Source organism: Mesocricetus auratus, unplaced genomic scaffold, assembly GCF_017639785.1.
Source record: "Mesocricetus auratus isolate SY011 unplaced genomic scaffold, BCM_Maur_2.0 Super-Scaffold_100010, whole genome shotgun sequence".
Classification (NCBI taxonomy): domain Eukaryota; kingdom Metazoa; phylum Chordata; class Mammalia; order Rodentia; family Cricetidae; genus Mesocricetus; species Mesocricetus auratus.
In genome coordinates, this window is record NW_024429194.1 from 75,495,161 (window position 1) to 75,521,623 (window position 26,463).

General features: G+C 38.0%; 1 protein-coding gene across 1 annotated transcript in view; it reads left to right on the plus strand.

The window, feature by feature from the left end:
* Syt10 (synaptotagmin 10) overlaps positions 1-25,810 on the plus strand; it is a 60,158-nt gene extending 34,348 nt beyond the window's left edge. The window contains exons 4-7 of the mRNA XM_005067116.4: positions 11,512-11,632; positions 13,686-13,857; positions 16,756-16,885; positions 20,214-25,810. Coding sequence (XP_005067173.1) covers positions 11,512-11,632; positions 13,686-13,857; positions 16,756-16,885; positions 20,214-20,285 — 495 coding nt within the window. The 3' untranslated portion in view covers positions 20,286-25,810. The remainder of the gene's footprint in view (positions 1-11,511; positions 11,633-13,685; positions 13,858-16,755; positions 16,886-20,213) is intronic.
* The last annotated feature ends 653 nt before the right edge of the window (positions 25,811-26,463 follow it).

Consider the following 26,463-nt stretch of genomic DNA (forward strand, 5'->3'; position numbering starts at 1 on the left):
GTTAGTATGAGGGACACCAGATCTCTTTAGAATGTCCTTATTCCTTCCAGGCATCCTAATTATACAAGCACAATATAAATAACACTGTACAGCTATTAACCTTTATGGCTTTCCTCATTAGTCTTCACTTAAATGAACCTAGATGCTGACTGATGTGAGAATTCCCACCTCCAGCACATTTTATAGCAATTGAAGTGATAGCTTTGTTTTGTGACCACTTTTTCTTCTCTTTGAGCTTGTTAATACCAATTGATCCTTTGTGGGCTTTTTCTGACTCTCCACCTGCTATAGCAAACTAGCCTGAAACTGTTGTTCTGACATTAATTATTTTTATTTTAGTATATTTATTTTATGTGTGCAGGTTTTTTGCCTGCATGTAAGTCTGTGCACAGTGTGTGTGTGCCTGGTATCTGTGGTGGATCAGAACAGGATGTGAAATCTTTTGAGACTGGAGTTGCAGGTGCTGGGAATTAAACCCTGGTCCTCTGGAAGAGCAACCAGTTCTTACCTGCTGAGCCATTTCTCCAGCCCCAGGTTGAAATGTTCAGAGCTTGCTTCAACTAGATATCTTCCAATGCCTCAATTTTACTAGTGCTTACAGTTAAACACATTGAGCTGGAAAACAAATTATTTCACCTTATTGAACACCTTAATAATATACCAAGGACAGAGAGGCTAAGTAAGGGTAGGTGGATTGCTGAAGATTAAATTCCATGATTTGTGTCGAGAAAAACATACCAAAATTTTATAGGTCTTTGAATCCAGTACACCATTCTGATTTTCACTGTGAATTCCTTGGAGGTGGACAAAAGACTAGCAATTTGATAAAGGAGATCACTTAAGCTACTTAGTAGCACATCTTGCTTTTAGCAGTATATACTACAGAAAACCATCTGTTTTCTTACCCTCAAGGAAATGTGGAAGGCAGGCTACATTTAGGGTGCTAAGTAGACGTGATGACTGCTGTAACCATAGAAACCAGTGGCTTTTTGAGGTTTTTTTTTTCAATAAGTCTTCATTAGTCTACTTCCCAATATATCCTTGAATTCAGAGACTTTTCCTCAGCAAACACCCCCATTCCTATTTCACTTGATTTCCCTCTTCTCTCCCTCCAAACCTAGGTCACAAAAGATAAACATGGATTGCAAATAGTATTGCTATCGTTATTGCATTCTGTGTATCTGATGTCATAAAGTGCTTGTGTGACCCTGTAAGGTAAAAGTCACTCCCATTTTACTTCGATTAAGCCCAACTTTAAGGAGGTCAAGCTTTTTGCTTTTATGTTTGGGGATTAATACATGGAAGATGTACAGTTTTTGTTGGTGTCTGTGTACATATCCATACATGCGTGTAGCTAGATTTGCATGTGTGTTAGCATGCATGTAAAGTCTGAGGTGGGCTGTCTTCTTCAATCATTCTCCACCAGGTTTTTGGGACAGTGTGACTTGCTGGAGCTAGAGATCAGCAGTTTGGCAAAACCGCCTGGTCAATGAGCTCCAGAGATGCCCATGGCTTTACTTCGATAGAACTGGGATTACAGGTGTGCACTGCCCCACCCAGCTTTTGTATGGATGTTCTAGTGTTGGGGATGGAACACAGGTCTTCTTCCTCAGATGGCAATCACTATTGTAATTGGCTCATCTCACTGGTCCTGAAGATTTATAGTTTCGTCTCCATCGTTTCTGACTCAGTCCTTTCTACCTTGCCAGGCTTCTGCTCTTCCAGTGCACTAACACCTTTGGATCCTAAGCCTCAGTGAACACCACGACATCTCTTTTTCCCATACATACTACTCATTCTTGTTTTTGAATACTTATCATGGTACTCATATATACAATTACATATATATGTATATATTATATTATACTTTCTATTCTTCATGAAACCTCATCACTTTAATTCATTAAACCCATATAAAATGATGTTACAGCCAAGACAAAAAAAATTAAGTATGCAAACACTTTCATCAGCCTCATGTAGGTAGTTTTGGACTGTCCTACTAGTCCAATTCCAAATTACCACACAATGTCATACAATAAATTATAAATGCTTAGCCAATGACTCAGGCTTATTACTAACTAGCTCTTACATTTCAAATTAACCCATATTCCTTATTTACACTCTGCCATGTGGTGATACCTTTATTGGCATAGCACATTTATCTCCCGTTCCTCTGCATCTGGCTGGTGACTCTTCTCACTCCTATGACGCTGCCATTCTTCCTCCCAGCATCCTCTTAGTCTGGATTTTCTCCTTAATCTCCTCCTGCCCTGCTATAGGCCAGTCAGTTCCTTATTAGCCAATAAGAGTAATGAATATTCGTAGTGTACATCAGCTTCGTTGTTATCTTCCTTAATAGTCGTCATTTTCCAACAATGTACCTAAGAGTATTGTCACAGAGTACACTTAACTAAGTTAGTGTGTGCATGAACTAAATGAGTTAAAGATATTCCTTAAAAGAAAATTTATGGAATGTCAAGTATTAGACTTTCCAATAGGTTTTCAAATAGTTTTCTTCCCAGAGATACAAGAGTTTCCAAAGGGCTAAGAAGGGAACTCTTACACAATACTGCAGAAAGTAATAACCATGAGGGAATTTTCAGGTGCCCCTCAGAAGCCAGCCTCATTTCAAGCACTTTACAGAAAACTAACCACAGCAATAGTGCATAATTCCCTACTTAAGTAAAATATACAAAATACACTTCCTTCTCTTCATGACACAGGTCATCATTTAGTGTTCACTTTTGTTTATACTTCTAATAAAATGCTAAGGATATAAATTGCTGTGTATTTAGAGCTATTTTCCCTTATTTGTTACCACATTCAAAATCACTCTATACTATTGTTTTTTAAAATATTTGCTTCTTTTTATCTACATTGTGTCTTTATAGGTACCTTTTTATTTCTTGATAGCTATTTTTTATTTCTGCTATTGATGTCTCTTTAGATTTCAAGTGAGTTTTCACCTGTTGTAGATTGGCATGGCAGATAAGCATTCTTGTTAAAGTTTTCTCTAAAATAATAATAGTAAGTATTCAACAAGCAGTTTTAGTCTCCTCAGGGAGGAGAACTCTAATGTACATTTTCTGTATTTATGCTGAATGTTTAAAGCCCTTTCAGCTTGACCCAGGGTTACTTACTGTGCACCACATTGTAGGGCTTAAATGGGGCTTTATAAGTCACAGTGGTACTGGGGAGACTAAGAAGAGACAGTAATTGGAATTCCACCTACATATTGCAGTGGGCTAGCAACATAGGAGTGCCGGGGCACTGTGCTCAGTTAGGGCACACTACAGCTCAGAACACTGCAGCTGCATACACAGGGCTGCTTTATGTCACATACGTGTGAGACCTTGCTTAAGGTCATACGGCTGTTCCCCTCATTAGAGTCATCTCTCATGGCTGTGGCCATGATTGTCTCTTAGATAATTGTTACCTTTTATTCACGCATATCTCTGCTCCTTGAATGAAAAACACCCTTTCTTGGGGAATTCAACTTCTGTGACATTATTGTGAGTATGCACCGCATTGGTTTTTACAACTCCATTCATTCATTTACCCTGAAAATGCCCCACCATATGGAGAACCTTATGACATAGACATGAGGGTCACTAGGTAGTGGCTCAGAGCCTCTAGAAGATGCACATTGATTGTGTGTTTTGCTTTCTGCATCCTCCACTGGGTGGTTTGACCAACTCACCAGTTTCACATCTGTGTTTACCTGTCAATAACAGTTAGCCAAATCATATTGTTTGTGAAACCATGAAAAGAATCTTTGGAAGATGAGATTCATTGGCCAATAGGTAGAAAAATTAATAGATTGTATGATGAAAGGAATAACATACCATACATAGGTGCTGATTCAAAGCATATGCTTCTGGTAAGTAATTGACCCTGTAACTATAACTTCAAAAGGCCACTCCATTGTTGTATCAGGCCATCTACTTTAAGATGATAGAGAATATGATAATACCAGTGGATTCTGTGATCATGGGCCTACTGTCACACTTCTTTGGCTGAGAAGTGAGTTCCTTGATCAGAAGCAATACTGTGTAGAATACCATGACAATGGATAATACATTCTCTGAATCCACAAATGGTAGTTTGGGGAGAAGGCAAATCCATAACCAGAATAAGTATCTACTCTAGTAAGGACAAAGCATTGTCCTTTCCACAGAGGAAAGGGTCCAGTGGAGTCAACCTGCCACCAAGTCACTGGGTGGTCACCCTGGGGAAGGTATCAGAGCCTCAGTGTTGGTCTCTACTGTTGGCCTGTCTGGCACTCAGCAGCAGCTGTAACCAGGTTAGCCTTGGTGAGTAGCAGTCAATGTTGTCAAGTCCATGTATAACCCCATCTCTGCCACCATGGTCACTTTGTTCACAGGTTTGTTACGCAATGATAGGGCTGGCTAGCAAAAGACTCTGACTGTCCACAGAACAGGTCATCCTATCTACTTGATTACTGAACTCCTCCTCAGCTGGCATCACCTTTTGATGAGCATTTACATAGGACACAAGAATCTTCATGTTCTTCACTCATTTGGAGGGATCTATCCATAAATTTCTTCCCAAAGGGAAGTCTGAAGACCAGGGGAGTCTGTGTCAGTTCTGAACCAGTATCCAACAGACGCCAGGACGTCTGAATGAATGGAAAGACTCCTCCGATTTCAACAATAGCTGTCTCCCAGTGGAAAGCAGTTGTTCAGTTCACTGGGGTGAATTTCCCAGGTGGTCTTCAGACTCCCAAAGAAGGCTCTAATACCAATGAAGAAATGAACCTGCCAGAGATAGTGATGGCAAGCTGGCAAAGAGCAAGAGCTTCCATCCTGCATGTCCTCTGTATAGGCTGCCACCAGAAGTGTGGTCCAGATTAAAGGTGGATTTTCCTACCTCAAAAGATATAGATTTAGGATGGGTCTTCCCTCTTCAAGTAATTCAGTTAAGAAAACTCCCTACATAGGTGTATCCAGCTGCTTAAATTTTAGTTAATTCCATATGAGTCAAGTTAATAACCTCTGTCCACTACAATAAGAAGTTTCTCTGATGAGGGACAAGAACCACACTACTCTAAGGCACAGAGACAAGTAGAGTGCCTCTAGACTCTTATATTACATTCTTTAAACAAAATAGTAGTAGTAAGTTCTCCCCTTGGGACTACAGCCTCCCCAGCCAGGGACTACAGTACAGTAGGCTTTAAATTTAATTTTTAAAATTATGTTGATTATCCCCATGACTTTATGCCACTATGTCACCTAAGGGCATATCTTTTAATTGTGGCTTCCGGGGTTTAGAGCTGGATAAGACAGTTCTTGATTTTTCTTCCTGAACAGTCTTCACAACACCTTCCTGCCATACCACCCTGTATGTACCTGATCATGGTTATTCATTTTTAATACTCATTTTATTTTAATTACCCCTTACTTCATTACCCTACATTCTCATCTGCCCAGTCCTCTCCCTGTTTGCATCTTTGTGCATCCAAGTTACCATCTCCTCTCCTTCATTTATCTATGTGTTATTTAATCTATGTGCTACCACCCACTTCCTTTAAGGCAAGACACGTCTAGACTGTTCATCTATATTCTAGTGTCCTGGTTTTGAGAGGAACTCCAAATTGAACATCCACAATTAGAAAGTCAGGTCTAGGAACTGAATAGAAGAGAGAAAATAAGTGTTTTTGTTTCTGAGGGTAATTTACCCCATTAAGTATAATTTTTGTTTCATTTTTCTTTATAGCTGAATAAAATTACTCTGTGTATATTTTCCACATTTCCATTCTCCATTCATCTGGACTACTGGATGGATTCCATTTCCTATAGATTGTGAATAGAGTGGCAATGAGCATGGATGTGCTAAAATAAAAAACTCTGTATTGAGATATAGTCATTTGGATATATGCCCAGTACTGGTACAGCTGGGTCACGTGGCAGATTCACTTAGAGTCTTTGGGAAAAACCTCCCTCCAGGTTATTTCCAAAGTGACTGTAGTAGTTTGCATCCCCACTAACAGTGTATAAAGTTCTTCTTTCCTTATGTCCAAGCCAACGTTTGTTATCATAATTTTCCTTATATGAGATATAATCTTAGGCTCGTTTTAGTCTGCATTCCCCTGATAGTTAAGAAATTAAATACTTTTTGAGCGTTTCCTAACCATTTGTAATTTTACTAGTGAGAACTTCCTGCTCAGTTCAAAATCCCATTTTTCAGTTGGGTTGTTTACTTTGAATTTAGTTTTGTGAATTGCTTGTATATTCTAGTTACTAATCCTGTATCATATACATATCATATATATGGAATATATATGTATCATATATCATATATATAGCACCATATACATGTATATATGGTTGAAAAATATTCTCTCCCATTATATCCATTCCCTTAACAGTTTTCTTTGCTGTAGAGAAGCTTTTGGGTTTGATGAGTTTCCATGTGTCAAGCATTGGTCTTATTTCCCATGTTACTAGAATTCTGTTTAGAAAACCATTACCTATATTTATATTGCAATCAAGCAAGGCTACTGTGATCTCATGGCTAGACCCCTCCATGAGTGGAAAATGAAAATTTTTATTCAAACTGCCAGGGCTATCTCTTGGGATACAGAGAGAATAGAAAATGGTGGGGAGATTCTTGACAGTTATAGGGGTTATGTTGCAGCAGGAGGTAGGCAAGATAGCTGGAACAGCCTGAGAACTAGCATGGGGCTTTGATCTCTTGAGGCTTGTTTGAGTTAATAAGGAGCTAGATGCCCATTCTGGAGGTATTTGGCTGTAGGGGACAGATAAGGGAAGTAAGGGCTTTTCCTGACAAACAGAAACCCACTTGTCAAGGTTTCTGAGGCATGCTGGTTTAGGCAGCAATCCTTCTGTTTACCCAGTGAGAGTGCAGCCTGAACTGAGCCCAGACTGTCACTTAGGACATTGCCAGAGGAACTGCCAATTGTGGGGGTTGGATGCCCACTTTGAACCTAGCATTTATATCGTTCTCCCTGCTTTAACAGTTCTGAGGTATCTGAACTTTATGAGATCTTTAATTCATTTACAGAATTAAGTTTTGTGTGGGGCAAGATAATATGATTTCAGTGGCATTCTTCTACTTATTAATGCCCAGGTTTCTAGCACCATTAATTGAAGATGGTATCTGTCCTTTAATGTATATTTTTGGATTCTTAGTTTAAAAAAATCAGGTAGTCATAATTATTTGTACACATACCTGATTCCTCTAGTCTATTTCATTGATTTATGTGTGTTTTTTTGTGCCAGTGTCATGCTGCTTTTATTACTGGGGCTCTGTGCATATAACTTAAAATCAGGCATAGTAATGCCTCCTACAATATTATTTTTGCAAATATCCTTTGTCTTTTTTGCATCCATACATATTTTAAGGTGTGTGTGTGTGTGTATGTGTGTGTGTGTGTGTTTGTAGTATGTCCATGGGATCTTGATTGTGATTTCTTTGAATATATAGATTGCTTTTGGTAGAATGGCCATTTTCACTGTTTTGATTCTTCCCATCCCATGAGTAAGAAAAATTTCTCACTTCTTAGTGTCTTTCCCAATTTCCTTCTTCAATGTCTTAAAGTTTTGTTATAGAAGTTGTAGAAAGCTTTTTCATCAGGCTTTCTTTGGACCAACAGCCCACAAATAATGACATGGAGACTTGCTATTAATTATAAAAAACAGGCTTTTTCCAGATAGCTCTTGTAACCTAACTAACCCACAGTTTTTAATCTACATTCTGCCATCTGACTTGCTGTTGAGTCTGCGGGCGAAATCTGTGCACCTAGATTCCCCCTCCTAGTTCCTCTCTCTGCATATAAGTCCCACCTATCCTTTCATACCTAGCTATTGACCATTCAGCTTTTTATTAAACCAATTAGAAGGTGCTTTAGGCAGAGACAAATTCTTACAGTGTTCAAAAAGATCATCCCACAACAAGAAGTCTTAATCCCCAAATATTTAATTGTTTTAATGGGCATTTTGAATGGAATTATTTCACTGATTTCTTTTTAAATATACTTGTCATTAATATGAAGGAAAGCTACTGGTTTTGTGTGTTTATTTTGTATTCTTTCTTTTCTGGAGGTGTTTTTTTGTTGTTGTTCTTAGAGCTTTTTGATAGAATCCTTAGGGTCCCTCATATATAAAAACCAAGTTGTCTACAAACGGGAGTACTTTGACATCCCTTCTTATTTGTATCCCTTTTATTTCCTCCTCCCATTTTATTGTTCCAGATAAGACTTCAAGCCCTATGTTGAGTAGGAATGAAGAGCATGTACATTCTTATCTTATTCCTGATCTCAGCGGGAATGCTTTGAAGCTTTCTCCACATAGCATGATGTTGACTACAGGTTTTAGATACACAACATTTATGATATGGAAGATTGTGTATAATTCGCTGCCGAAGTGTATCAATGAGCAAGACATCCCTTACATACTGAATATGTTGAATTCCTTATGCTCTATTTAAATTGTTTCACTCAGTGTTTACAGTCTTTGTAGCTCTTGACCAATTGGCAACAAAATATTCCTCAAATTGAAAGTGTGTGTGTGTGTGTGTGTGTGTGTGTGTGTGTGTGTGTGTGTGTGTGTGTGTGTGGTCATGCTTTATATATCTGTATGAAATATAGCAACCATGTATGAGAGAAAAACATATATCTGCCTTTCTGACAGTGGTTTAATTTGCTTGATAGGATTATCTTCAGTTGTCTCTACTTTCCTACATATCACATAACTTTGATCTTCTTTGTGGCTAAAAAAATTCCACTGTGCATATGTCCTACATTTTCGTTATACATTCCTCTGTTGTTGGACACCTGCATTAGTTCTGTATGTTAGCTATTGTGAACAGTGCTGAAGTACACACTGATGTGCAGTGTCTCTGTGATATGTTGACTTAGAGTTTAGGGTAAATACCCAATACCCAGGAGTAGTACATCTGGGTCTCTGGTAGATCCGTATTTAATTTTATGAGAAACCACCATAGTGGTTGCTATAGTGACTGGACTAGTTTACATCCCCACAAGCATTAAGTAAGGCTTCTCATTTCTCTATGTCCTTGACAACATTGGCTGGGGATGAACAGAGAATCAAGGGTGTGTGTGTGTGTGTGTGTGTGTGTGTGTGTGTGTGTGTGTGTGTTCATTTACATGTGTTAATGCAGGTGCCTACGTGCTGTGGTGCATGTATGGAAATCAGAGGACAACCCTGGGTGGTGGTCCTGGCCTTCCACCTTAGGCAGGGTCTTTTTCTGTGTATAGAATAGCTGTCCTGTAAATTCACAGGTGTACTGCTCTGTCTCCACCTCTTGTCATTGTCAGAGGACTAAGATAACAAATGTGTACCATTATGCTCAGCTTTCCATGGTTCTATGGATCTGAACTCAAAATTTTATGCTTTTCTGGAAAGTGCTTGACCCACTGAGCTATCTTCTTGGCCCTTAATTTGCATTTCTCTGATAGCTTGTGAAGTTGAGCGTTTTTTTTTATATGTGTACTGACCACTTATCTTTTGGGAGTCATCTGCTTGTTTTATCAGCCTAATTACTGATTGGGTTGTTTGCTTTATTATTTAGCTTTTGCTTTCTTTGTATATTCTAGATATTAATCCCCCATCTGATATGTAAGTAGCATAGATTTCTCCCATTCTTACATGCTGTCTCTTCACTTAATTGTTTCCTCTGCTGTGCTGAAGGGTTTTAATATGATGAGGTCTCATTTGTCCACTTTTAGCCTTATTTCCCAAGTGACCAGATTTCTACTCAGAAAATCGTCCCAATGCTAATATCTTGAAATGGTTTCCCCCCACTGTTTTCTCTAACAGTTTCTGAGTTTACAGTCTTTGATTTGTTCAGATTTGATCATATACAGGATAAGAAACAGGGATTTATTTCATTCTTCTATATGTGCATATCCAGTTCTTCCTCAGCATACCATTAGTTAAAGAGGCTGTCTTCTTTTCCACTGTATATCATTGACATCATGTGACTGTTGCTGTGTATTTTTATCTGGGTCCTTTATTCTACTCACTGATCTCACTTTGTGTTTGTGCCAGTGCTGTATTTGTTATGTTGATCTGGCTTGTAGCATAACTTAAAATCAGCATTGTTTTACCTCCTCAATTATTCTTTTTGTTCCAAATTGCTTTCACTATCTGGGATCTTATGTGTTTCCACAAACCTGTAGCCCCATTGTACTAAATAGGGAAGAAAATCTCCAAACATTTCCACTAAAATCAGAAACAAGACAAGGCCGTCCACTTTTTCTCCTATTCAATATTGGGCTTGAAAGCCTTAGGTCTTAGTGGGCAGTAAGACAAGAGAAAGACAGAAACAGGAAGAGAAGAATGCCAAGTATTCCTGTTTGCAGATGCTGTAGTTCTGCATGAGACCCTGAATATTGAGAAAGCTAAACGCTTTCAGGAAAGTGGCAGGATACAAACTAACAGACAGGTTAATAACCTTCCTGTACACCAGTAAGAAACATGCTGAGAAAAAGATCAAGGAAATACTCCCATTTAAAGAGGGTGTGGGGAGGGAATAAGCACTACCAAGGAAGGAAAGACCTTTGCAATTAACCTTTAACACAGACAGACACAGAGACAAAGACAGGAGTAAAAGAAAAAAAGTCAAACAACTGAACAGGAGAGATGGTTAAGTTCCAACAAGCAGTACCTTCAAAAGTAGAGGCAAGGGCCACTTGATTTGTGGGAAAGAGGCTGAAGTGCTTATAACAGGACTGGGCTGGTGCATTGGAGATGAAGCAGAGAGGTAGGATCCAATCAATGTGAGTTTACACATAGGGCTTTTCAGTGTGCTGTCTAATGGAAGACACACAGGAAGGAAGCTCTTCACAGTCACACTAAGAGAGTTTGTGAATCAAGAACTTTTCAGGCACCACATTGGAGCTTATCATCATCCCATCTCCCCACCCCCTCGGTGTGTGTGTGTGTGTGTGTATGTGTGTGTGTAAAATTTGCTTTTCATTCCATAAACAATCAGTTTGATATGTAAAGCTTAATTCATGGAGTGAGAGGTGAGTTTTAGACACCATTCAGTGCTGGTAGGAGATAGTGGCTTGAACAGTCACAGTAGATCCCAAAAGAGTCAGTAATAGATAACATATTTTGTCAGTAGTGCTGACTTGGCTAGATGCAGAGGTAGGAGGAAATGAAGACTCATTTCATAGTAGGTGCCTACTAGGTTTGACTTTAGCCTCTGAGTAAGTCACACTGTCATTTATTCTTTGTGACAAATTTAAGACTAAGTTGGTCAGTGGGTGGAATCAGCAGTCTGATTGTCTGCTAATTACAGATGGTAAGTGAACAACTGGGGTATACTCTTTTTACTAACTCCATTCATAAAAACCTTATTACAATGTATCTGAATCCTCAATGAAATTATTGAAATTTTGTAGTATTCTAATAATGTGAACTTTTTACACTTATCTTCCATGTTGTTTTGCTTTCATTGTTTATTGTTTGAAATTGCTAACATTACTAATTGCCAATCTAGGAAAGCATAGACCTGGGCGAAATCATGTTTTCCCTTTGCTATTTGCCAACTGCTGGGCGTATGACTTTGACCGTGATCAAGTGCAGAAATCTGAAGGCAATGGACATTACTGGGTCATCGGGTGAGTACCCAGCATAGTCAATAGCACATTCCTACATAAACAATTACATATCTAAAACCGTGTGGCTTTTAATTATTTCTCTGCTATGGGATAAAACAAAAGCAGAGAGATTACAACTCAAAATGTTACATACAAATCACCTTTTTAGCTATTAAAATTACGAAATCTTTAAAAACTATTAGTAGATTGACTTTGAACTTTGATTTTGTCTTTCTTCCTTCCTTTCTTTCCTGATCTAGTCTATCTAAATGCCCAATTTATTTTGTTCTCCCAAGCTTCCAGCTAGTCTGTTTATAAAGGAAGGTCCTTAGACTTTCAGCTATGAATCAAGTTCATACAAAGATGTATAAATTGAATCTATTTCCTTTACCTGTCTGCAGAGAAACAGATAAAACATAAGCTCACCATTTGTGCTTGCATTCTTGACTGCTTTCCAGTAAAAATTTGAAACATCACAAGAAACAAACAAAAACAGTATGTCAAGAAACTCTTGAGGGAAATTTCTCTTGTAGGAAATTTGACAAAGGAGTGAAACACACGTGCTTCCTTCTCACTTCCTTTTATGGTTTTGAACATAAACTTATGTTGCAGTGTTTGCCTGGAGAATTATGAAGCAATGTAAACCAGCAGGTGTCAAAGGAGGGGGACCAATTATCAGGGAGGCATTTTACGCATATACCACTGACATCTTAATCTGGGGACTATTTCATGTGCTTCCTACTTCGTTCTGAAAGTTTTCAAATTACAGTATGAAGAAAGAGGTAGAAGAATTCGTAGGGTCAGTATATACCATTGAACATAAACAAGGCACCCAACAAGTTATTGTTCATTCTGTGCTTTTATTGTACATTTTAAGTCAAGCAGCGCTGTGTTAGAGTTGTAATGAAATTTGAAGTGACTCCTCAATTATGTGAAGCTTTTCCTCATAAGTGTCTGAGTTTGAGACTACTGTTTCGTTGTACCTCACAGCAGACATATGCATCAACCAAGGAGCCACTGATCCTGTGAAAAGCAAAGAATGTCATCAGAGATATAATGGGGAGCAGAGGGCAACAAGGCCTCATTCCCTTATTAAGATGCTGTCACCCACTCAAAAAATGTCTCCCTTAGAATAGTCTTTCTCTTACATGCACCAATATGCACATAATTCCCACATGAAAATAACTTTTGTTCCTTGAAATATACAGATACATTTTTCTAGAGTTTAAAACATACATATTTGCTCAACAAATTAAAATCTGATTCTATAGAAGTAAAAGTTAGGACTATAGGAATAGACAAAAATAAGATCAAGACTCTTGTCCCAAAGTAAGTTAATTTTAAGATGATTCATGCTGAAGGGCTCACACACACTTTCTTTTTTTCTTTTTTTTTAATTTAAATTAGAAACAAGCTTGCTTTACATGTCAGTCCCAGCTCCCTCTCCCACCCCTCCTCTTCCACTACCCCCACCAGGCTCCCAGTCCCCCACCCAATCTCAACTCCATTCCCCAGGGAGGGTGAGGCCCTCCATGAGGGATCTCCAGAGTCTGTCATTTCATTCAGGGCAGGGACTAGGCTCTCCCCCAAGACTCCAGGCTGAGAGAGCATCCCTCATTGTGGGATGGGCATCCAAAGTCTGGGATGGGCATCCAAAGTCAATTTGTATGACAGGGATAAATACTGATCTACTACCCAAGTCCCCATAGATTGTTTAGGCCTCCTTACTGACACCCACATTTAGCGGGTCTGGACCAGTCCCATGCTGTCTTCCCAGCCATCAGTCTGGGATCCAAGAGCTCTCCCCTGTTCAGGTCAGCTGTTTCTGTGGGTTAAACCAGCCCAGTCTTGACTCCTTTGCTCTTCAGTCCTCCATCTCTGTCACTGGATTCCAGGAGTTCAGTTCAGTGTTTACCTGTGGGAGTCTGACTCTGCCTCCATCAGTCACTGGATGAAGGTTCTGTTTCCCAGACTCTCTGGCAGTCACACTTTCTTATTTAGTAAAAATGAAATGCAGTGTTTCTTGCAGAGTATGGATGCTTCAACTTTAATGAAGCTACCTCCCTTCTCACAGATCCTTATGTTAAAGTGTCTTTGATGTGCGAGGGCCGAAGGCTTAAAAAACGGAAAACAACCACAAAGAAAAATACTCTCAATCCTGTGTACAATGAAGCCATTATCTTCGACATCCCTCCGGAGAATGTGGACCAGGTCAGCCTGTGCATTGCCGTCATGGATTATGATAGGTGAGTTGAGGCTGCTGGCCCTGATGCAAACCTTCAAGTTGTCATAGCCAGATCACATCTGTTTCTAGGTTACTCACTGTTACAGCAGATTGAACTTATTAAACAATGGGGCAATGATTCATGAGAATCTTCAGTTACAGTTTTGCTTTGGTTTCACTTCCAAAGCAGTATTTCTTAAAATCCACCTGTAGCTGAAAAATGAGTGAGTCGGGAAGTAGCCATGAAGTTCCTGACACGCAAAAAAATCTATGTAGAAGTCTTTCTTCAGATTAACCAATACTGCAACCCAGAGTTGGCTTCACTAGAGGGGCTACCACACAAGGATAGTGGTGCTCACCCCAGCTCTAGAATGAACTGGCTTTGAGAACCAGGGTGTCTTTTAGATTCACTTTCTCTACTGGGAAGCTGTTAACGTGCTGTGTAATGTGGGCGATGATGGGATTAGAAGATGCATAGCATGTGCTCGATGCTTTTATACATTGCTTTGTTGATAACTCTACCACTTGTGTAGAAAATGAATATAAAATGCCTAAGAGAATACACACTGAACTATGAGGAGTGGTAGTAATTTGCCATTCAGTGTCTCAAAGCCAGCCCCTAAAAATAAAAAAACAAGTAATGATTTTTCTGATCTATTTGAGTTTATATTAAAGGGAAAACACCTATGATGATTTTTCATTGGTAGAAAAATCGGTAGAATTATCCCACACTTCAAAGGTTAAAAATGTTATAAATGTTTTTGTATCACCCTATTTTGCTTTAGCACTTACCCCTATTGACCTCTAAAAGCAGTGAGTTTGGGTGGATACAGGTGAGCACATCATCAACCCAAAGTTAAGGAAATAGATCTTAATACCACATAAATCAGGAAGACAAAAATCATTTCTCCAAATATCCCTGCTGAGAAACTTCATATTAAGATGAATTTACAAGGAGAAGACCAGAAAAACATACTGGAGCATCCTAAAACCATGCCCAAAGCCTCCTCAGAGGTGACTCTATAGAAAGTTTTTCAGGCTCTTCCAATTACACTCTACTTCAAGAAACAATTTATGAAGGAAGTTGTGATGACAGAGACATGTAGCCTTAACACTCAGCAGGCTCATATCAGCTACAAAGTGAGTCTGAGGGTAGCCTGGGCTGCATGAGACCTGGTCTCAAAGAGATTAACAAGAAAGACCCAGCTTGTCAGGTGTTGCCTTGCCTCAACTGATGAGACCCAACTTCTGCCATTGACTCTTGGGAACTCTCTGGGCATCCAGTTTGTTTATGAAATGGGATGATAATAATGTTATCCAGAATCAGAGCCGTGAGCTTAGGATTGATTATGTCATTAAACTCAAATACTTGGACATAGTGGACTCTCAAAAATATTAGTTAACCCCAGTCCCAGTGGATATACATCTATAGAACACTCCCACACCTAAGGCTCAGGGAACATTGCAGAAGAACAGATCGAAAAATCACAAGAGCCAGAGGGCCAGGGAACTTGCTGTGAGACTGTCTCCTAGTAATGTCAGAAGCTACACTCATGAAATATCAGCAACATGACTACCTAAATGTGTGACTACACCAACAGACATGCCAAAGTGAATAGAAAAGAGCATATGAGGCTCCAACCCCACACAAAGAACTATAGGTGACTGAGGAAAACTGAGAACAGAAAAGGTGGTCCTCCCCAGGGAATGTCACCTGGTCGATCCTGGAAACATACATACAAGTAACATTCTATAGACTAAAGAGCTTACCTTTAGGAATATAGGTATGTCTGAACATATACCTATATGCATACAATAGCAATTATTGAAAGGAGAGGCCATGAATGTGAAGGAGAATGGAGAGTAGTCTATGAGATTGTTTGGAGGGGCAAAGGGAGATATGGTGTAATTATATTTTAATATCAAAAAAGTAAAAATAAATATTAGCCATCATTTTTATTGGTTGCAGTAAAAACGGGGCATAAATAGAAAATAGCAATGTCAAATAGTATGCTTTGTTATGCAGTCATAAATCATAGTGGTGGGAGTAAACATAACCCTGCCCCACTTAATTATATTGCCAGCAATAGCATACTTATTCATATAATTTTGAGTGAGTAAAATAGAGACTATTATACAAGAAAGGGGCACTGTCCTCTTTGCATACCGTCAAAACATCATTACAGAGCAAGCCTTGTGAAAGCAGTACTGCAAAAGTGAGGGGTCTGGTGGTGTTCTCCATGCACGCGTTTTCATTGCCAACGTTGCAGAGAGTTGAACTGGTTTGTCACTTTTTATGTAAGTTCATTTTGGATGTTGATGTTCTTTAGTTAACTATCTTTGGGTCTTGTTTGTTTGCTTGTTTTGAGACAAAATACCATGTACCCCAGGCTGGCCTCAAAGCTTCCTCTGTAGATAACTTGAACTTCTGATCCTCCTGCCTCCACCTATCAGTCATGCCCCACACCTAGCCTAGTTAATTTTTACTTAGGGACATTCATTTAATTGAAACTAGTACACAACAATCCCTTCTCTGTAGGGAATGTTCCATCATGTTCCATAGATAGTGGAAACCAAAGACAGTAGTGAGTCCCATATATTCTGTTCTTCCTACATGTACAGATCTTCGTAAAGCCTACTTTATAAATTGTGTACAGAAAAAGATTACCAACAATGAATACTAAAATAGGATAATTATAGCAATATACTATATAAAGCATTATTTAATATTAATGTGTTATTTGTTTCTAGAACTTTTCATTTGATATTTTCAGACAGTGATTGGCCATGGATCACTGAAAGTACAAAGAGCAAAATCTGGGTCTGCAGAATCTGTCACTTTTGATGATGTAATGAAATGTAGAATATTCCACTTATTTTGAATTATAACAGAGAAGGTATGCTATTTCACAAATCCTAGGGTGGGACACAATGAGGTCATAGGCGTGTGTCGAACTGGACTAGATGCTGAGGGTCTTGGACGAGACCACTGGAATGAAATGCTGGCCTACCACCGAAAACCGATCACACACTGGCATCCCTTGCTGGAGGTAAGGATGGGATGTTGCATCTGCCCTCAGTTATATTGCAGTTACTTAAATATTTCATATCTGCTAACTTTCACTTGACATTTCACTTATTCACCTTTCAAAAACTGTTCTTGCTTTTGTTTCAGTCTCTAACATCATCTATTCAAAGTGCTGTGTGCCTTGAGGGATTTTAAAAAACCACTAGATGTCTGTCTGAGGCTTATAGTGGTGATGCTGAACACAGTGTAGCATAGATTGACTCAATATGAGATCATAACAGCTGTGTCCATGCCTGAGTTATGTTATTAAGGATGAGTACCTGTTTTTACTTAGAACTATTAATCAATGTTAGTCTACTGGACTAACTTTGCTGGGCTGAATGCCTTTCTTTCCAATGAAAACAGTTGCTGGACCTCCAAGAGCCACATTGTAAACTGAGACATAATTTGTTCACAGAAGGATGAAGGACTTTGTTAATTTCCATAAAATTAATATTTAAATAGCCACAAATAAATAATAACAGCCTTTTTGAGGAGTAAGTTGAAGCTTTCTACTGTAAGTTTTGGTTTTAAAATGGGAGAGACTATCCACTGTAACTGGCTGAATGTATCAGTAGGACTGGGTTTCAGTCTTAGTTTAGTTACAAGAATGAGACCATGGCTGTGTTATTCACAACATTTTGTGGAAACTGGGTGAACATATCATGTTCAGGCCTTGAAAGTAAACTTCCATCACAGATCCTATTTATACATAAACGTCCCAAAACTTTGCTTGACCTCATAATTTAACGTAAATCATAAGACACAGACACATACATAGACAACACAGATACAAATACATATACAAACATACACAGACACACATACAACAGACATGCACACATGCAAAGACCCACAGACACCCACATGTACACAGACCTACATTTTTACAGAGCATATACACACAGACATATAAACACATAGACATATACATGTGTTATTTTAGTTACTTTTCTTGCTGTGAAGAGATACCATAACCAAGGCAATATATAAAAGAAAGCATTTCATTGTATCTTATGTGTAGGGGTTACAATGGGTCTTATGTACAGGGGTTACATTGTGTCTTATGTACAGGGTCTTATGTCAGAGGGTTAGTCCATGATTATCACTGTGGGAAAAATGAAGACAAGCAGACAGGTAAGCAGGATGCTGGAGCAGTAGCTAAGAGCTTCCTTCTGATCCATAAGCACACAGCAGGGAGAGACTGGGGTAACCTGGTGCAGACTTTTGAAACACCAAAGTTGTGACACATCCTCCAACAAGGCAGCACCTCCTATTCCTTCCTAAACAGTCAACCCTCTAGGAAACAAACATTCAAATATATGACCCTATGGGACCAATTTTCATTCAAACCACCACACACATATAGACAGACATACACATACACACATACAGACACAAACACACAGGTACACACACATACATAGATACATAAACACACAGACACACATGTGCACACACACATATACAGACATATATACATATATAGGCACAGACAAATACCTACAAACAGACATGCGCACACAGAAATAAACAAAAACTAACACACCTACACAGACACATAATCATGAATATAATACATGGATGTATACACATACATAAACACATACACACAGGCATAGATATACAGAAACATACAGACACACTACACATATATACACATAAATGCACACACATCACATATATACACAAAAATACATACATGCACACATGCATGCATGCACAATCACAGAGTATTCCTTAAAACTTTCAGCAGTAGAGACAGGTGTATTTTCTGGATAACTCAACACTTACTAAAGTATATTTTATTGGGTCTCAGTGGTAAGTACTGTCTAAAACACACTTCACTGCTTGTTATATAATTGTGCTCTTTTCCCTGGGTCTCATTCTTTTAGTTTGAAAGGGAGCCTAAGCTCGAGAACATAGAAAGGGAAAGAACACTTTGCTACACAGGGAGCCACACTGAATGGAGATATTGACTCTGCTGATTGTTCCTCTGATACCTCATCTTTGAGAAGCTATGTGCCCGTCCATGCTAATGAGATGCAAGGAGAAGTGAGAACATATGAGCAAGATTTAAACAAGCATAAAGAACAGCATATAGTCTTAAATATACTAAATATACCTATACATATATATATGCATATAAACACGAAACTGTTTTCTGATAAAGAACTGTAGTTTGTATTAAGACCAAGAATAGAAGAGCCCTTTTCAGTCCCCTGTCTAGGAACACGGGACATAATGCCATTAGATCACAGATAGTTTTCTAGTAACTAAATTAGGGGCAATTGATATTTAAAGATGAATGTACTTTCCTCTTTTTCTCATCCCCTATGTCTCTATTCAGTGGACAAACAGATTATATGGGCCACAGGCATATGCCCAGCCTAAATTTAGCATTACAGAAAAAGTAAGAGTGAAATTATAGTTTTCTTGTTAGAGAAGGAATAGTTATTATTAAAGTAGTAGTTATTCACGAGCTGAATAAGTTGGTAGGCAGAGGTGAAAGCCTCATTTAGAAAAACCTGCTTACTGCAACTTGATTAATCAAACTTCATTAATCTCTTGAAATAGACATGTAATGATCATGAGAATTACTCTTGTCACTTGGGATTGCCACCTGGTTGCCAATGACCTTTTCAGTTTATGAATTCCCCAGATGAAAACCTGTTCCTGCTTCAAAGCAAAGGGAACACAGCCTTCCTGTGATAAAGCACCAAGACCAAAAATGACCTCTGGCAAAAAGAGCTTCTTTTTGACTTATGGTTCCAGAGGAACTGCCATATGGTAGAGAAACACCATGGCAGGAGGCCAGAGCAGGAAACAGAGAGGGCCCGTTTTTATCCACACACAGGAAACAGAACAAACCTGAAGAGGGGCTCTGAGGCTATACACCCTCAAAGTCCGCTCAACAAGGCTGTCCCTTCCAAAGGCCCCAGGAGCTTCCCAAATAGTCCTCAAATATGTGAGCCTATAGGGACCATTTCTCATCCAAACTAGCATAAGTCTCTGATGTCTACAGCTTCTTGTTGCTCATACCCATAAAGCTTTGGGCCCTTCTAAAGCCATAAAAGTTACTGTGAGACATTCTGTGTACCTTTTATATTCCAAGCTCTGTGTGTTACAGGAAATATTTGTCTTTTCTCTCTCTGCCTCAGAAGGTAAGCTCTGAAGAATGTGGAGGTTATAGAAATCTCTTCAGGGATTTACAAATTGTGTGTGAATATCCATAATTAATGGAGATACACTCTTGTCATTATGTGTTTTTTCTTCATTGGGTCAGATATTATGAAATTCCTATGTTTCAGCTACCTGGTCGGGCAACCAGCTTTGACAGTCAAGGATCCTGCTCTTCTCCAAGGCCACCGTCCACACCATAAAACCTCCAAATAAGACCATGTCAGAGAAAGACTTAGAATCACGAGCTCATCCAATCAGACACATACACAAACATAGAACATTTGACTTCTTCATTTAAAATATACCCATGATAATGAATAGTGTGATGTATAATTTCTTTTTGTTTTACCTCTTGGTTTATTTTTTGTTTTTAACTTTGAGCATATCAATACATTTTACCTGAGTATTAATGGTCCTTAGTTACATAAGGTGTTTTATATTTCATGTCATCTATTAGCACCATGTTTTAACATGTTTTAATCTTTGCTTAAGCAAAGAAATAAGGTTTTTTTGACAAGAGACTCCACATGTGTGTAAAATTAGTTTATGCCTGTGTTGTATGAAATAGTAAAATGTGTCATTTCCAACTGTATACATGGTTCTATGTAAACTTTGATGAACATACTTAAATTAATTCTACAGGATCAACTCCTTCAAATTCTAATTAATGTCACTTGCCTGATAATAGTTTTTTCTTCATAATCAGCATTTTTGTCACTGAGGTTTGTCCCTCAAGCTTCCTTTTTGAGACACTCAGCTAAGCTGCAAAATGAAAAGAAATTTTGAATATAAATGTACAAAGTGACATTGAGTAGCTGGTAAACGAGGCTACCAGCTAACAATGTCTTGCTGTCAACATTAGTTCCAACACCTGCTGTACCGCTTACTTGGTAGTTTTAAAACTTCTAGTCATCTTCACCTCAAGTGTTGCAATGGTTTCCCTAAGTGGCTACAGTCGTAACTATGTTCTCCCATACAGTAGCGTGTCTGTTCTGTAACTTGGGACTGTCATGTGGCCCTTTCGCTTTTGATGGATCGCACTGAACAGAAACCAAAGGTCCAGCAAAACTCTCAGTGCCATGGTCCTTTAGATAGACAGCTGATGACTCCATCCACTCAGGAGCACATCTCTAGAGCTGGAGAGTCTCCAGGAAAGCTCACCAAAATACAGATGTGTGTTATGAATGGTACAATTTTAACACTTAATAAAAACAAATAACATGCCAAAGGACCAGACAGCCAGTCATTTAAATAAAAGGCATTGATCTTCATAGGGATTAATGATCAGACCATTAGAGGTAAAAACTATGCAAACGCTTTTGTTTTTACAAGAGAGAACTTTCTTTGAAATCAGGTCAGCTTTTTATTGTCTCATTTGAAGACCCCATTGGAAGGAATCTATATGGAATTGCTCTAACCTTACTTTTGAGGTGTGAGCATTTAAAGTTTATTCCACAACAAGGTTTTTTAAAGAGAAAAATTTATATTTGGAATTTTAAAACAAGTTCATTAGGATGAGAAAGTTTTAGACAATGACTTTTTTATATTTGTAAAATCCCTTGTTTCAAATATTAGGAAATATATTTAAAAGTCTTGAAATTTCTCTCATAAAGGTTCAGTTAATGTTAACATGGATGTAAACATGTCTCAAATTAATATTTTCAGTGTAAATTCAATTCTGCCTAAAACTTTTCAAAACTGCCTATGGCAAACTAATGAAAACACACCGCTAAACTTTTTCTCATTAAAAGTCAAAGAAATCTGTCTGAAAACACTCGACTGTCCTGTCAAGGCAAAACAAACAAACAAACAAAAATAAACCCTACTCATTACGGAGTGACTCAAGATAACAACTAATCTTGATGTCTTTGTTTTACTGTAAAATACAAGCTGTTAAATGGAAAGAAAACCTTAGAATCTTAGTGTGGTAACATTTAGGGAGATGTTTTATCAGTAGATATAGCTGTGACATTTCTTAAGTCAGTAAAGTGTGCATTTTCACTCAAAATGATATACTCCTTGCAAAACTACAGCTAATTTCCTAAAGAGAACAAGCTAAACCTCCTGATGAACAAAAGGAAACTGTCAGATAACCAGAATGTTTTAAATAGGAAGGCAAGCAGATGACAAATAGATTGGAAAATTTTTAAACCCAAAATTGCACGAGAATTAAGTCATGTGTTTCTTATGAGAATTACGTCAATGCATCTGCTAAACCTATGAAAGAGATCAAAGAGAAAATTCACGACTTTCAGCTAATATGTGAGAGTTCTCTCTCAGTCATACACAAAATTCATTAGAACAGCAGTACATGCTGAGAAAATACAACCCTTCTCTGTCTTACACAACACCCCCTCATCCTACCTATCCACACACAGAAACTTCTCTCTGCTTGTGGGGTACTGTGAGTTTCTCAGTATTTAAAATACGATTCAGTGTTCTAGATGCCCTCCACTAACTTGTGGGACGGCATGGACTAATGCAGGCCGATGCGGCATGAAGCTGTAATTTAAGTATACAATAAAGTCCTGATTTCAGGGACGCATTCAGGGACTTACCAATATATGCATCTAGGAAGAAAGATTCAGTGTTGCCCGATGGGCACGGCAGCACGGTTGCTAAGTACACTGAATATGAAAGACAAAAGTATGTGTCTAGTGCACAGTCTTTTCACAAAACCAGCAGCTGATTCATTTGGAGTTTTGATTTGCTCCTCATTGGGTGTCCTACATTCAATTTTAGTTAAAAGGTCCAAGAATGGTTACTGGCTCTTGAATGCATTTTCCTCCATGGTTGTTGTTTTCTTTCTCAGGCTAACCTGTGTTGCTGGTACTTCACAAGTAAAACTCACCATATTAATACACGGTCAATTCAGAAACTAACGTTAGGACAAATGCCAGGGAAGTCATGGGAGGAGGCAGAGCCAACCATGTACCTTCATGTAGTTTTATGGTGTGTGCACATGCTAGCTACCACAGGGAGCTCACAAATGATCAATACTGACTCAGGGTTTATATTAGAGCAAATGTATTTGAGCTATTTGGTTGTGATATTTCATTGATATTCACAACTGTGTTTGTTCTCCTGTAGCATTTATTCTTTTCAAAGTTTCCAGACTCAATAAAGAACTCTCAAAATTCCATTCCCATGTTAACTCTACCATCTGTAATACAGAATATAATTTATTCCAGAATGAGATGTCCCAGCAGCCAGGGATTAATACAATAAAGGAACATAAACACTGAACACAAATCAATTTCTTTCTACCTCTTCAAAAAGACTACTTGATATTATTCTTGAGCAGAATTTGTCTGATTTTTGTCATAATAGCTGTGATAGTACCAACCAGTTTAATTGCAAGTAGTTAGAAAACCAGGTTGGTAGGGCCTTGAGAAACCATTCAGTCTCTTTGTTAAATGTAAAGAAAGTGAGACCTTGTGTCGCAACTTGGTCTTACAACAATTACAGTTTTTCCAAGCTGACCTAGTTGGTTTCAATGCTTGTAGTATTTAGACTAAAAGTGCACTGCTACCAACAAGCAGATTTTTTAAAACCTGAAAATAAGATAATTTAAAGAAACCACATAGTGAAAAAGATATTAAAGTAAAGGAAACAAAGATATTTAAATGTTGAAAGGGGAATGCCTTTGTATTTTAAGTCTTAGTGGGCAATAAATTCTCCAACAATGTTTCAAGACTCCACGACTCATCATTTAATCAATACTCAGAGACATGGCTCAGGGTACAATTTATCTGAACCTGCTGTAAGGACCTAATATTTTGGAGAAAATGAGTTTAATGTTTTACTTTGGAAAAAAAGAGCTGATTAAATAAAAATGCTATTTCTAAAACATTATCTCCTAGGTATTCTATTAGATAAGAATTTTCTTTCACCAAAAGATCAATATGTATCCAATAATCTGTCAGTTAAGATTAAGGTAACTACTTATCATCTACCACTAACAATTAATCAAAAAGATATGTATTTGAACAGCGGTATTGCACATTTGATCAAAATGCATTTAATTGTATTTCATCAAAATGTAGTTAAATAATTATTTTCCTTTCATCATGTCTATCATGTAACTAAAAGAAGTTTGATTTGGTAGTATAATAGTGCTGTGCTAAAGAGATAGAGAAAAATCATTCAGTGAAGGACCCAGATAAGCCTTAATGATTTACTTAATGAAAACATTTGAATAGTAAAAAAAGTGACTGAAAAAAGTAAGTAAAAGATGTTTAAGAGAAATAATTGTATTTTATATGTCTGAGATGATTAAATACACTCTCCCAGGGTGAACTATTTATGTAAATCCTATTTTTATCTCTATTGTGACAAGAAATACAGTTGCTCTTGATATATTTATATGGAAGTGTTTTAATCTCAAGCCTACAATAATTTTTGCTGTAGACCATGAGACCCTTTTGCAAACAGTGAAACTATGTCTGATTGTATCACAGAGGGTAAAAGTAAACCATTGTCTTCTGATGTTCTGTTGAGTTGCATCTACTGTACACAGAATGCCCTACTTACTGAACATGGGATTGTATTTTAATTATGCAACCAAATGGGGATTTTGTTTCCTGAAGATAATTTACTAGATATTGGTGCAGTTTACAGATGTGAGTCAACACATCTGTAACAACTCACTAAGAATAGGTGTTGATGTTGCAAAGTTAATGTATGAAATGGTGAGATTCACTGGGTCTTTCCACATTGCTTCCTCTGTCCTCATCTGAGCATTAAGACAGGAAATTATAGCTTTCCATGATTTGCTGAAAACCTTGCACACCCCCAAATAACTTCCATCCCCAAGATTATGTAAGACAACAAAATAATCATTCTCTATAAATATTTTTCATTAATATTTGCTGTTTTCTTGTAAAGTCCTTTTAAGCTTTGCACTTAAAAGATTGTAATAGTATCAGTGTGAAGAGCTGACTGCATAAAGAGAAGCCAGTGAAACACCAGTATGTAAAATATTTGCATTTCTAGCTTGTTCCTTCAACAAAGAGTGCAACAAGTAGGTTGTCAACATTAGCTGTTACTAACTCAACAGAGCAATGACTGGGTTCACATTCAAATATGGAGAAACCACAGAACACTATGAATTCAGAATTAAGATAAGTCAACTAGAAAAGAACTGGCCCCCATAGTAAACGTGATGGTTCCTCTAACTCCCTTACAAGTCAATAGTTGCTGCGTACACTGATAGGAAATGCTAATGTTTTTCTTCCTACAGAGCCTCAGGCAATTTGAATCCATCATAGTTCATCGTTTTTTTGGATACCTTTAAGTCATTGTTCTTAATGTAACTTTTCAAGTGAAGTTTGCAATTTAATGCTTAGCCTTTGTTTAAGTCAGTATCTTTGACTTCTACATTATAGAATAGAAATTGAAGTCTTGAAATTTGCGTCTCTGACTTTTGTACATTATGAACAGTCATTTGTGAACCTTGACATCTTATCATCATATTACTTAGAACAAATGTTTCTGTAAACCCTCTGAAAGATGTTGCACATTGTATTTTGGTATTCTTACTATGTCTTCTTTAGAGTGTGTGAACATATTTGTCAGGATCAGATGAATTATGTAACAAAGAAACCTCAAAGCTGTTGTGAAGGAGAGTTCATAATTACTTTTGTAAAAGAAATGGAAACGCACTTGAAATATGATCTTACTGTTTCATATGTATTTTAAAAAGAAATAAAGTGATTATAAATAATTTCACATTACTAAAAAAATTCCTTTTCCAGATTTAATTTTGCAAAATAAGAGTGAAGCTTTTCTTGATCGTGAATCAAGCATAGTTTCCAGTTGCCTTTAGTACTAAGGAGAGGACAGAAAAGCACAGCACTCTTCTGTGCCATCATAAGTGACTCTGTAACAAAGCACATTTTACTAAGAGAAGAATATAAGAGGTTGACTGTAGCTGGGTCCTAACAGATGGAACTCTGTGAAAAGTAAAACAGTTTGAACTTTGACCTTACTCTAACAGACACAAAAGAAATTAATTCCATGTATACACCCTCTGCCCTGCTCCTCCAGTCCCACAATTGATTCCAAGCGGACCCCATAGTCTATTTCCCTTTGCAGTGGCTTTGGAAGACCAGCTTCATCCCCTGCTCACTGCCTCTCTATTCCCCTCACCCTCCCTCCCCCCCTCCCTGCCACTTCCTCAAAACCTCAATTCTTGTTTGTTTACCTAGATTTTCCATTTTGAGGCACATGGATCTCCCAGGGAAGGTAAAAACAGAATAGAACTGGGAGTGAGGAGAGATGGGAACAGCAGGGATCAGGTAAGGGGTTATGGGAAGAGTTGAATGGAATTGGGGGGTCAATGTGGAAACATGCAACAGGAACTCCATGGAATCTACG